We start from the raw sequence: 14,882 nt of genomic DNA, 5'->3' as shown, positions 1-14,882 counted from the left end.
ACATAGGGAAAGACATGAAAGTATGTTATATATGACAAATGGGGTTATATACCTTTCACCAGTGCCTGATGCTTCCAATTAGCATGAAGCCTGGCAAGATCCTTATCTTGTACAACACTAGACAGATGATATGTGACTGTTACACATCTTGAGATGTTAGGTACCAGACCTTTATAGCATAGGGGACCTATATTTGAAATGTGTTGCCTTTTTCTTTTCCATACCTTCGGAATTTTTTTCTCTTGAGTAATAAATGTCTTACCAATTGTTTTATATGAAGGGATTTGAACTGATTTCAGCATGAAAATGCTAATATAGAGCTTTTTCGCATTGCATATCAGTGCCAAAGATTTTGCATTTTCGGTTTAACCAAGAATTTTTGCTTGTGAGGAATCGGTCTGAGATGGCTATTATAAATTGCGGAATATTAGTTAGTTCTGGCTTCCAAAACTTTATAACCAGCTTTTTTTAAACATTTTTTCCTTTCGTGTGATGCAGCATTAAAGATGTCCTGTCACAATTCACAGTGTAAAAATGGGTATGCTGAAGACCTTAAGCTAAATATAAGTCTGCATGGGTGTGCAGAGCCTAATAACTTCTATTACAGCAGAGAAAGAGATTATATTTAAGTTCAGCATGACTTGAAGCAAAACAAAGCAAAAAAACCCTAAAAAACAAACAAAAACAATAACAAAAAAACAACAACAATTTATTATAGAAGAATTATTAATGTTGAGACACTGCTTTAAGGACATTCTGTTGGAAAATTTCCTTGAATAAACAACTGCTTTATAAACAGTTCATCTATTTTAAATCGTACTGTTATTTAATCAAAGGTTCATAATTATACCTTACTGAGACAAATGGTTGCTCTATGATACATAATTAGCTAATGTGTTATCTTCATGATAAATGAGCCTGATATCAGCTAATTATTTGTTTACAGTTCTAAATTTGTAATGGTACTGGAAGTCCATGGTAAAAAGTTTTATAAAAAAAAAAAAAAAAAATGAAATAAACAAAAAAAATTTATGTTTGTGTAATTGAAAGGTCCAGACTCCGTGTTATTTGCAATAATATTTTAGGACAGTTAGATCAAAAACCAACACAAATTTAAATATCAATACATGTTTTGCTTTATTAGCTTCGTCAGTTGATACATAATATTTTAGTCATAGTGTATGCCATTTTTGAGGGGTTTATTGACTCTTGTGTCAAAAGTACTCTGAATTATTTCTGTCTCAGGACTTTGGATTATTTCTTTTGAGGAAGGAACCCTGTGCAAGTTTACTGAACATCATTAATTCTAGACATGCACTGGAGATAATGCACCTGGCATTCAATTCTTTTTGTTCTTACCATCTGATCATGGTCTGTACAGTTTGGTTTGCTTTTCTATTCAGTCTACATGTTTAGATATTATCCCTAATAATGTGGAATGGTTTTGTCCAGATTTTAGAGATGGACAGGTCCATTAAAGATATTTTGTATGGTAAGAACAGATCAGTTTTATTACACACAATAAGGACACCAATAAATTTGAAGAAAAAAAAACTCAAAAGGAGTGTTACATAATAACTTATACCAAAGTCTGAACAAAAATCATTGTAAGGATATGGCTTTGAGTAATGAAAAAAGTTGTTTGAAGTTACATACATTAACTTCAGGAATCATCAGCTCCCCCTTAAACAAACATTTTAGTCTGCAACAGCCCTGTTATAATTGTGTGTGTACAGGCTCTTTGAGAATGTTTTTGCACCTGTTTAGATAGTTTATCTGTCAGTGATTGTTTTTATGAGTCTAACAGATAACTGCTCATCAATCCACTGTGTATAACAGGTAACACCAAAGTGCGGAAATCTCATACAGCTAGAATGCACACCATTGGTTTGCAGTTGAAATTAAGAGTGCTTGACTAAACTTTATTGAATAAAAACTGTTGTGTGAGAGTCTGAAATTCTGAAGTCTGCAGTTTATACCACTTGGCCACTGATGCCCCTACATTTGTATTTGTAATTTGAATGCTCCTTTGTGTGATACCATATATACACTGTGATTTCTAAAACTAAATGAAATGCAAAGATGTCTTGTATCTGTGGATTTGGTGGTACAACAGAAACACAGGTATTGTTTGCTGTGGGCTAATGATGCAACAGGAAATGATGGACTGCCATTATGGCTTGCAGTCGGGGTGGGATTGTTATCTGTTTTATATATACAGCTATTAATTTGAAATTTTGATTTATGACCAATTTCAAGAAATAATATAATATCAAGAATACAAAGAAATGTGTACAGAAACAGATGGCTGTCTTATTGAGAAAGATTTTAACCTCACATAGTTCAATGCAAATGTGATTAGATCAAATTTGTTATGGGTACATTAGGGGTGTCCATGGCCAAATGGGTCATTGATTTGAAGCCATTTGCCCCTTACTACAGAAGGTTTGGATCCCACTAGAGACTTTTGATTCTTTTATGTGCAGAAGCTATCCAGCTATATGGATAAAGGAACGACTTTACATGGATGGGTCTGCACAGGTGCTAGTTTGTGCCTGAAAAAATGCATGGAGGGGCACCTGAGGTCTTCTTCCACCAGTAAAGCTGGAAAGTCGCCATATGACCTTTCCTCAGTTTCCTTTGTTGAAAAGTTGCCATATTATGAACCCTTAAAGTGTTAGTGTGAAATAAAAATTAGGATTGAATGAAGTTAATAAGAGAAAAACTATTACTGATCTGAAAAATCATTATTTCTGCTATTTTGTAAGAGTCAAAAGAGTTCATTTTATAGAAGCCATATTATAACTGTTTATTCAAGATACCAAAAATATGTTTCCAGTCTTTTCGATGGTGCTTTAGATTATGAGTGTAGAATAATTTAATAGACCTGCATATATTGTTATCTTTAATTTCTAGAATAATACCATGACTGTGTAACCTTATATCTTAATAGAGTTGGCAGTAAGAAAACATTGGGAATGATCAGGAATTTGATCTTTTTTATTTCCTATTAATAATGGCAAATTGGCAAATTGTGATGACAATTATAGATTCTTTGCTATTCTGCTATGGCTTAGAGCAATGTATATATTAAGTAGTAGTGGTGCCACAATGTAAGGAATGGTATGTTGCCATTCAGTATTTACCAATACGTAATGTGCAATGGGACCAACCTTTTGCAATTTTAGGGACTGACCCTTAATATACATGAAGTATAAGCTAATGCATTTGTTGGTTTTCAAGAGGTTTTAAATTTTAAATATAAACATTTAAGTTACCTTTTGAATTATATTGTTTTTCCTGATAATTTATAGGGATCATTGATACTATGGGTTTGAGTAATAAGTAGTTGGTGGTTCTACTCAGGTGCCCCCTGTTATGCCTGAAATGGTACACCTCAGGTCTTCCTACACCAGTAAAGCTGGAAAGTCACCTCACAGCAGTTCTTGGCGAAAGTGATGGCAACTTGCATTGATAAACTGCTTGACAGCTTGCCCGGGAACAATGCAGTGACTGAACTGTGCTCTCATTTAAGTGGCTTTCTGCTGTGATACAGAGGGTAGACTTCAAACACCCAACCCACCCACCCAAGAGCTTTCATATTAAGTACTGTACTACTAATCTCAAAAGAAAATAACATGCTGATTACTGAGACAAATTATGTTTTAAGACATAATGTAGGTAATTGTACCCAGTGAGTACATTATCAGATGTGCAGAGCATTCCCTTTCCTTTCCTGAATTGTAAAAAAAAAGGTGGGAGAAATGGACACAATTACTTTTGTTTTGTTCTGTAGTATGTGTAGATTTTTTGCAGCTGTTTTTGTTCTTCAGTGTAGAATTGTTCCGCTGATTTCTTTAAAGTTTTCTTGGCATTGGACTGGTCTTCAGAAATAAATAGTTTTTTGATAGTGTGTAGAATGGTTCCTCTTAGATAAAAGCGCCACTCAGACCAATGAAGAGATTTATAAGAAATGAAGAAATGCAAGCATTTAAAGAGCAGGATTTTTTTTTGGACTGGTTTTATGTAAATTTTAAAATGTATGATTTTTTTTCCTCTCTGACTCCACAGACTGGTTCAGTTTGTTTATAGATCATGTCAGCTTATCAAAGCACACATGTGCAGTTTGTCTGGGCAGTTCAAATTTCAAAGAAGTGTTCTCGGAGATAGTAATTTTCTATAAATATTTCTGTGAAACAAGGAGAACCTTTGTAAACATTGGAGAAGAGAGATGAAGTGAGGGGGGATAGAGTACAAAGCAGCTCACTGTTGTAAAAAATAATCTGATAAAAACTGCTTAAAATTTCTATGTTCGGTTAATTAATTTGGATTAATGAAATGAAGTAGAACTTGTGTGTGTGTATATATATATATCAAAATATATCTTACAATAATTATAATAATGATCGGTTTTGAGAAATAATTGTGTGAGTTACGGAATTAAAAGTTGACATTTTGTGATTATGTTTACCTAGATCTACTTATTGTTGTTTTTTTTGTTAAAGATAACTGGAAATAAATGGATTTTAAGTGCATATTTATTAAGAGAATAATTCCTTTATTCTTTTTAGATACACATTGTTAAGTGTCAAGAAGTGAGCTCTGAAAATTGCCATTTTTGTTTGATTAATACATGTGGAAATTAAATTGAAATTTCATTTATTCTGTGGATTCCGTATAAGTTTTTGATGTGATTCTTGTCTATAAAGGAAAATGATTTATGTAACTGCACATAGAAGTTAAATGATGTATTTCCTTAAGATTTGAAGATAAAAGGAATTATATTACAGTCTTTATTGGTTACAATTATTTTCTAACCTTTAAAGTTATTGTATTTTTGATGTTTACTCATTTAACTTCCCTGGATATTAATGTTTTCATGTGTTTTAAACAAGGATAAATTCATTATTTGACAACAAATGATGTTTGATGTTCATTTTGATATGAGGTTTGTATACTACTATTTCTTCATATTGTTAACATTTATATTGTCTTTAAGAGACATAGAAGATGTGAAAAAAATTTCATGAATATATAATGATTTTGTTTTAAGAAAGACAAACGGTCAATCATGTTTGATGATTAAATATGTTTTATTATGTTCAGATATGTTTTTTTTAAACAGTCTGACTGACCTGCACCAGGGTCTTCCAATTATTTCATGTGCCAATGCTATCCAGCTAACTTACACAAAGTCAGTTGTTCCACTCGGGTGCCCATTTGTGCCTGATAGAATGCGCAAAGGGGCACCTGAGGTCTTCCTTCACAAGTAAAGCTAGAAAGTCGCCATAATTGGCCTGTACTGTGTTGGTGTGACGTAAAACCCAACAAAAATCTTTTTATTTAGAAATTCTAAACTTAAAAACTAATTGTATAGACTCTTAGCATTACTTTTCAGTAACCTTGACCTATCCATGCATTATTTCAAGAATGAGAAGGTATTGGATTATCGTCACCTTAGTGCTGTAACGGGTTAAGTCCTTCTAAATTTAATAGGAGTTAACCAGTTATTGCACTATAAGGTGATGTTATAATAATCATCAAGCTTCTATAAACTAGCTGCATATATATAAATTCTTCTCTTGAAAAAATTCAACTTTCTGGTTGAAATTAAGTTTACAGTTGTGATGACCCAAGTGAAAAAGTTATTCAGCAATTCATAGCCACTGTGCTTCTGACAGAGGCCCCAAATATTTGATTGATGCATTACCTTGTGACCAGGGAGGGCCGAGGCTTAATTTGTCCATGACAATTTATCTTGGACATTGAATTTAATGTTGATGTGCTGTGGATTTTGGGTTTATGCAGTTTCATTTATCCTTTTTTCACGTCCAGAAGGTCTTTTATCAGCATTTTTTGTTCATGTATGTTTTATTTATACTTTTCAGGGCCAGATTGCCTTGGTCTCAGCATTATTGATTCATTTATGTTTCATTTATCCTTTTTACACCCAGAAGGTCTTTTGTCATCATTTTTGGTTCATGTATGTTTTATTTATACATTTCAGGGCCAGAAGGCCTCGGTCTCAGCATTATTGGAATGGGAGTTGGTGCTGATGCGGGATTAGAAAAGCTTGGTATTTTCATTAAAACATTGACAGCTGGAGGTGCTGCACAAAGAAGTGAAAAGTAAGATTTTAAAGCAAGATTTTATATGAACTCTGTCCAGATCAGTGTTGCCACTTTTATGTCACGCTACAGTTTTCATATCAAGTTAAGTAAGATTTTGTCCTGCTAACGGAACGTCAGTTGTTTTACTCGGGTGCACATTAATTTTGTGCCTGAAATAAAGCACAGAGGTCTACCTCAACCAATGAATTGCTTGAAACTTATATTTAAACTTAAATTTAGAACCTTATTTTAGAGAATAATCTAAGGCCCATAACTATGACAGAACTATGACCCTTTTTGAGCATAAAAAAATCTACATTATCCAGGTTCTTGTTGTACTATCAAGCACACTGATCTACAAACAGTTCTTGTTAGAATACAAAAAAAAAATTACATTGAGATATGCTATTGTACTGTAAGAAACAACAATAATGATAATCCAACAAAAGCTCAAGTGTTACCATACCTCCAGTACTTGAGTATATATATTGATGAGTAAAGTGCCAGCATGTGTGTAACATGTAAAATATTGGCTACAATACTTGTGTCATATAGAGGAAAACTTAAGTAGGAGGCCTATAAGTCTCTTTTTGTTGTTATATTTAAGCGTGCATTTTTCTTGTATTGTTGTATTGTTTTGGTATTGAATAAATCTCAGTTGCTGAAGAAGCTTGGTTAAATAATTAAGGTTGGTGCAACTGCCCAGGAAGCTTGGCTATCTATTAAGTAATATTTAGTAACATGAAGCTCTTGGAAAAGTCATTTGTAAATATTTTTATGATAAATAAAAGGGGTATGTATTGAGGCTGGATTTTCTTGAAAGTAAATGACAAGGGAGGTAATAATGTCAGGTTATGTAATTAAAGAATGCAATATTGTCTCCCTTGGGGTAAATCTCATTAGACATGTTGCAAAGGTGGGGAAAAAAAAGAACAATACATTATTTGTTTATTAAAAAAAAAATCATAAATAGTAATTAGATTTCAAAAATATCAAGTTAAAGTGACATTATGCTCATTTTCTTTTGAGGTATTGTGTTGAATTATCTATATATTTAAAATTAATGGTACACAAATCTTGCTGAAAATATTCTGAATCCTGACATGTCAAAAAAACCTCAGCAGTGAAGTCCCTTTAAGCTACAAATTGAAATATGTGGTTAAATTTATATATAAATATTATATATCTATAATGCTGGTGTCTTATGTTTTACAGAATGCAGGTGAATGACCAGATTATAGAAGTAGATGGTAAGAGCCTTGTTGGGGTAACGCAAGCATATGCTGCCTCAGTCCTGCGCAACACCAGTGGGGAAGTCAAGTAAGTGCCATAACAAGTAGATTTTAAAAGAAACCCCAATGATAGTGAGTTGTCTGATAAGCTCATTAGGTAGAGTGTTGGACTGTGAATCAGGTGACCCAGGTTTGATTCCCAGACTGTGCAGGTCACTTTCGTTGTGATTGATCATGAAAGCTTCTACCGTCATCCACACTGTACCTCTGCTCTGGCATGTACAGAAGTTTCAGTTCCTTGCAAAAGTGGAGGTAACTAGTACTGGTAAACTGCTTGACAGCCTGTCCAGGAATGATGCGGTGGCTGAACTGTGCTCTGGTGAATTCAACGCGGCTTACTGCTGTGATCCGCAGTGAAAATTACCAACATCATCACCATTGTATAGTAGTTGAAATGTCACTATTTGTCACATCACAGAATATATAAAAAATGAATTTGCATATTTTCACTGGTAAAAGCTCTGATGTATACTATATGAAAATACTTTATTACCTTGATACCATACTTCTTGAGTAAAACAATATTTGAGCAAAAAAAAAGTATCACAAAAATAGTATCATGAACAATTTTGAAAGATATATTTTACATGACAGATTTATTTATCTCGAGTACTAGGATGGTACATATTGCAATAAAGTCTTAGTCAAGGTTATTTATTGGCTACTGACAGTCTTCTTGTTGTTTTCTGTCATTCATTTAACTGGGTTACTTATGCTGATAGTACAAAAACAAAAAAGAAGAAATAAGATTTTTTGTGCCTCTAACACAATGCAATCTTAATTGTAAGGCCAAAAAATAAAAATTACTTTTGGTGTTTCTTTAAAAGAAAATGAAACTTGGTTAGGTGTTTATATTGTTATTTTGTATGAAATGAAAATGAAGTACTTCCTTTGGAATCCAAGCTTTTTCACAGGTGGAGCAAAGGGCCCTTTCCCTTAAATTAAGGGAAGAATGACTATTTTTTGTAAAAGTGGAAGAATAAAACTTGATCTTAATTGTTTTTTTAGAGAAAAACTGTAGATTTTTCATGTGTGTAAAATGCCTGCAAACGTCCCCTGCTTTAAAGGGGGCAGTACCCTAAAAAATATGTTGTAAAGTGTCAGCAGCATATAATGTCAGTTTTGTTATGGGAAAAAAAACACAGTTTTATTGGCCTATATATATAACACATTTTGATAAAAGTGTATTTGCACAAAAAGTGCAAAACATTTTATAGCAAGGTAAGCCGTTGAACAATATGTATCTTCCAACATTTCATTTCTGAAATAGCATATCAAACACTCAAGCATTATACACACATCAAATTTAGTACAATATAACATTTTATGACTGAGAAAGAAGGAAAAAATGCATCCAAACATATACACACACTGATGGATGAATGAACAAAAAAGAAAGAAAGAAAGAAAGAATGAAAGAAAGCAAGAAAGAAATATTTAATTGGAAATATTGTATTTTTGTTGCTAAGCTTTTATATATAATAAATTATAACCAGTCTACTTTTGTTATATATGAATTACAATAATGAATAAACTTTTGCTATTTTCATTATATACTTCTATTATTTGTAAGCGCTTCTTTTTTTTGCAATGAAAAATTATACATGTAGCTATTGTTAAAGGTATGAAATACAGTCTAACTTGCCCATGCGACCACGTGTATTAAGCGACTTTTGTCTTAAACGACCACTTTAAATTCCCCCCGATCATTTTCTCTCTATATCTTTAATGTATTAAGCGACTTTTGCTCAACGCGACCAGCGACCGCTAATTAGTCACCTAATTGAGATCAATCTTTTCATTAAACGACTACTTTTACCTGTCAAGTAATTGTGTTTTTAGAGAACGCCACCTCGTAATGTCACAAGTGTCAACAATCAAAACACAACAAATAAACGTGTGAAAAACTCTATTTCCCAAAGCGTTTCAGCGTATGCAAATGAAGTTAAGTATATCCGTGACGTGTATTATCCAATAATATCGGATAAACAATGCAACGCTCCGCCCCTACTGAGATGGTGTATACGCTTCGCTTGTTGACATTTAGACTGCATTGAATTGACCTTGAACTTGATCAGCAATTAAATTAATCGTAACAATTAGTTGTCGTTTGTTTATTTCAAATGAAAAAATGCACAACAGAAAGCATCTTTACTAAAAGGGTTTTCGTGTTGGAGACAAGGAAAAACAACGGAGAAGTTACAAAAACTCTGGAAAAAATGTCAAACATGTACGTAATTTGTCAAGAAATATCAGAAAGTTATTTTTACATTTGCATCCATTTAGATAATTGTAGCGCACTAATTATTCAACATTCATATAAAAATGAAGTTGAAAAACATTCCCACTTCATAAAAGAGATGTCATTTATAAATTTTGACTTTTATATCATGCTGACTGTCTTAAGAGACCGTTTCATTAAGCGACCGTTTTGGGTGTTTTCCTTGCGCGGTCGCTTAATACACGTTTGACTGTAATCAATTCTACTGGAGTATATATATTTTGGCTATATTAATATTCACATAGTTTATGATGTAGGAAATATATATGTCTTGTGATGTATAATTGTATGTTTTAATTTATGACACAATTTTGGTTTTTATTATACATTTATATATTGTTCATTAACGTGCACCAGAGATTTTGAGAAATGTCACAACGACACGAGAATGACTGCGTAATTTGTCTTGAGAAGAAATCCACGCAAGAAAGATTGTGGTTAATTTTTCATTTTCACTTTGTGGAAAGGAAATCTGCCGTACATAAATAAGAAGTTTTCACAATTTAATAATATCTATGGCATATTTTTGGCATGCTGGCTTGACTATTTAAAGAATAGAGAGAGTATTGTACTCACACAGGCTTTGGAAACACGCTTTGGTAAAAAAAATTGTGCAATTTTGGTATTTCTAAAAGTAGTGAAGGGAATGGTTTGGAACTTTACAAACTTACTTGGGAGCATAAAAGAGGTCACTGATCAAGGCCCATAACTCTTACACAGATTTTGACACAATTATGGCCCCTTTTTGATACCTGTAATGTGCCGATCTGCTCTCTATATTAAAATTAGTAAAGCGGACGATTTGTTTCCCGATCCATTTTTAGAAAAGAATGTCACTGATGCGCTATAAATAGCTCTCAGGATGCTGTTTTAAAAACTGATAAAGTGATATAATGCTTTTCTTTAAGGTAAAATTACTGAAAAACTTAATTTGAAACAACACAGAAAATAAAAGCTGAAGGCCCGCTTAAAAAGAGAATATCAAGTCGTATTTAATTATTAAACATAATTATTTTCTTTCTAGTATTGTGGAGATAATACTTAAGTAGCGATATATATTTATAGAAAATGTAGTTTTGTTAATAATATTTCTGGTTTATAAGAAACTGATCTTTATACTAGGTGACATTTATTAACGGAGGAGATAGGGTCACTAACCACTATGATGTGTATCGTGTTGTTTGCATTCATTAACTGGGTTTTTTTTGGCGGAGGGAACAAAAAAATCGTTAGGCGACAACTAAGTAGGTTATATCAGCATACAAAAAAAACTACTAATGTAAATGGTGTAAATAAATAAATACGCTAAGTAATTCTTTTGGTAAAAGTTACCAGTATAGGGGATATTTCCTCTTAGAATTGTAATACAATGTTAATGAAGGTATCCAGATTGGGACAGAAAAAGCCACAGTAGCTGGTCAAAAGCCCTTCGAAAACTGTTGACAAAGGGACTGCTGGTAATTCTTTACATTAATATCAATTGAGGAAAGCATGGTAGATTGGCTTTTGTCTGATGTTCTTTATTTACATATTGAAAAAAATTTGGTTCATAGATCATGTTAATTTTAAATACGTTTAAATTGACTTTGCCCCCACACACCCCTCCCCCCCAACCCCTTATAGAAAATACTAGTCAAAAATGACAAATGCAAGTACTGTATCCTTTCTTTCACTTTACACTTTTGTTTGTTGAGAATGTCCCTACCTTTAAAAAAAAATAAAAAAACATTTTTGATCACCAATTTTGTTCTTAAAAGTTTTGTTCTTAAAGGTTGATATAGAACAGTTTTTAAAAATGATACAAAAATCTTATAGCTTTGACCATTACATACTCCTTATCACTTGCCAACAATGAACCCACTGCCCCCTCTCTCTCCCCCCCCTCTCCCCCTCCCTCTCTCCCCCCCCCCCCACACACACACACAAACACTCATTCCACAAAACAATCTGCAGCCTACTTAATGGTCATTTCATATTTAACCTCACATAGCCCCCCTTCATTTGACCAACACCATTCATTTTCCACTTAGTCATGATTTTATTGGTCAGTACATGAACTGGACATGTATGCTGCAGACTGACATCTAGTGTAGTTAAGTGCTAAAATGATTGACTGACCAAGCTGGTGGTCAGTGTCTGGCCTGTAGATTGTTGATATGTCACATTTATTTCATAAAAGTGCACGTCAATGAATTATGAAATAAATTGAAGAGTTAGATTTTCTGTCTGAATGTCAGCCACTTTTATCATATTGCACAGACTTTTATCAATGCTGTCATTTTTAACTGATTCAAGATAATTTGATAACTTGAGAAACAAGTCTAAAATTGCCTGATTATGTCCCCAGATTCAATGGACATTGAGGTTAGCAGCAATGAAATTAGCATTGTTTGTGTAATGCCATTATCCCAGCTGAATTTATAACCTACTTGTAGTTATTAAGAAATTTTAGATTTTTGTCATCATTGTCTGCAATTCATGATCACTGGTTTGTCTAGAAGTTTGAGTACCAAAGTATTAAACCCATGACTACTGGGGGTTAATTAGTTTAAACATAATTATTTAAGCTTGATTACAAATCAAGTTCTTGCAACTTAAATTAATCACTTTCAAGTCCACTTACTGGAACCAACCGGTACTGGTGTCATGTAAATAAACAAGGTTGTGACCAGATTAGGGCTCGAACTCATAATCCCTGGGTTGAGATGCAAACACCTTAACCACTAGGCCACTGCTCCCATTCACTATAATTAGGCAGTTTTATTATAAAACCACTGGACAAATTGACATATTGAAATCAATCTCAGGTTCAAGTTATCAGACTATGATATAGGGGTCATTTTCTGAAATGAGTTTGACTGTGTAAATTAATGACAGACAAAATGTCTGACAACCTTGTCAGGGTAATGACCTACATAAAATTGTCACTGCCGTCACAGTTATTTTATTTCATTAACTTTTACCACTGCAGTGACAGTCAACTTGTAACTTTTTACTGCTGCCCTCATTTTATGGAGTTATATAATTTCATATTTATGAAATAATGAAAAGCTAACTGTTGACTTTCCATGTTTCTGTTATTTTATTGCTTATATTTATATAATAATTTGCACATACAGGTTTACTGGTATAGATGTTAAAATAGGGCACTTAAGTTGACCCTATTCTTTATATCCTTAAATTTTTCCTCTATCCACCCCAATATTTGTCACAAAACCCAATGTAATTCCATCCCCCTAATCTTCCCGCAATCTTTTCTTCCCCCAATCTTTTCATTCCTCACCTTTCACATATCACCACCCTTATTACCTCCTTTCGATTTCCACTCTGTCCCATCCCAACTCTTCTGCCAACTCTCCTTCCCACCCTTTCCATACTACCCTTTTCTAAGCCTACCCATTGCATCCCCATCCCTTCTCCACTTATAATTTCTTTCAACATATGATTTCGAAATTCTAAATAGGTGTTAATAAAATTTATATATAGTCAGGAATGCATTTGTGTCATTAGAAATGACCTTTCTGAATGATAAAGAGTTTTGAGCTGTTTGTTTTATGTGTTTATTATTTTCCATTGGGTTTTAATGTTCTACATAGATAAACATGAAATTTTCAAGCTAAGATAATTTATAACATGTATAGGAACCTAAATGAATGAATGGGAACCATCTTTTATATAGCCCTCATATATTTGCCAGGGAGGCTTTGGCGTCACATGGAATTTCGTTAAAATCATTTGTTTGTTTACCTTTGCCCGGCTTTATTACTGTACAAACATATTCCATGTAGGTTATCATACTTACCTGTTTACTTTTGTAGATATAAAAGGAACAATATTATTTCTTTGTTTTGAGAATCCCGTTAAAATAAGAACTAGAATGATTTTTTATTGTGCTACATTATACACTTGAAGAGAGTAAAATTTCTTTATTTATCTCAAAATTTAAGGAGGAATGAAAATGTTGTCCTTTCTTTTATTGTTCTGTAAACAGAACTTTATGCATTTATTATCTTTCAAATTTTCATCAAAATTAATAAAGATTTGGTAAAAAAAAAGGTCCATCACTAATGCACCAGTCAGTTGCAACATCAGTCCTAATATACCAGTCTATTGTAACCCCAGTCCTAATATACCAGTCTATTGTAACCCCAGTCCTAATGTACGAGTCTATTGTAACCCCAGTCCTAATATACCAGACTATTATAACCCCAGTCCTAATATAGCAGTCTATTGTAACCACAGCCCTAATATACCAGTCTTTTGTAACCCCAGTCCTAATGTACCAGTCTATTGTAACACCAGTCCTAATGTACCAGTCTATTGTAACCCTAGTCCTAATGTACCAGTCTATTGTAACCCCAGTCCTAATGTACCAGTCTATTGTAACCCCAGTCCTAATATTCCAGTCTATTTTAACCTCAGTCCTAATGTACCAGTCTATTGTTACCCCAGTCCTTATGTACCAGACTATTGTAATCCCAGTCCTAATGTACCAGTCTATTGTAAACCCAGTCTTATGTACCAGTCTAATGTAACCCATGTCTTAATGTACCAGTCTATTGAAACACCAGCCCTAATGTACCAGTGAATTGTAACCCCAGTTCTAATATACCGGTCTATTTTAACCTCAGTCCTAATGTACCAGTCAATTGTAACCCCAGTCCTAATGAACCAGTCTCTTAAGTCCTAATGTACCAGTCTATTGTAACCCCAGTCCTTATATATTCCAGTCTATTTTAACTTCAGTCTTAATGTACAAGTCTATTGTAACCACAGTCCTAATGTACCAGTCTAATGTAACCCAAGTCCTAATGTACCAGTCTATTGTAACCCAAGTCCTAATGTACCAGTCTATTTTAACCCAGTCCTAATATACCAGTCTATTGTAACCCCAGTCCTAATATACCAGTCTATTTTAACCCAGTCCTAATATACCAGTCTATTGTTACCCCAGTCCTAATATACCAGTCTATTGTAACCCCAGTCCTAATATACCAGTCTATTTTAACCCAGTCCTAATATACCAGTCTATTGTAACACCAGTCCTAATATACCAGTCTATTGTAACCCCAGTCCTAATATACCAGTCTATTTTAACCCAGTCCTAATATACCAGTCTATTGTAACCCCAGTCCTAATGTACCAGTCTATTGTAACCCCAGTCCTAATGTACCAGTCTATTGTAACCCCAGTCCTAAT

The 14,882-nt window shown here is 33.4% G+C and overlaps 1 protein-coding gene across 12 annotated transcripts in view; it reads left to right on the top strand.

Annotated features, from left to right (window-relative positions):
* Positions 1–14,882, top strand: part of LOC132757650 (neurabin-1-like) — a 100,611-nt gene that overhangs the window by 34,862 nt on the left and 50,867 nt on the right. For all 12 annotated transcript variants that reach the window (XM_060748987.1, XM_060748984.1, XM_060748980.1 and 9 more), the window contains 2 exons: positions 6,008–6,128; positions 7,326–7,430. In XM_060748987.1, coding sequence (XP_060604970.1) covers positions 6,008–6,128; positions 7,326–7,430 — 226 coding nt within the window. The remainder of the gene's footprint in view (positions 1–6,007; positions 6,129–7,325; positions 7,431–14,882) is intronic.

The sequence above is a fragment of the Ruditapes philippinarum genome, unplaced genomic scaffold (genome assembly GCF_026571515.1).
Source record: "Ruditapes philippinarum isolate M1 unplaced genomic scaffold, ASM2657151v2 ctg3585_1_1_1_1, whole genome shotgun sequence".
NCBI lineage: Eukaryota > Metazoa > Mollusca > Bivalvia > Venerida > Veneridae > Ruditapes > Ruditapes philippinarum.
The sequence above is the reverse complement of the archived record's forward strand: the minus strand, read 5'-3'. Positions and strand labels throughout refer to the sequence as shown.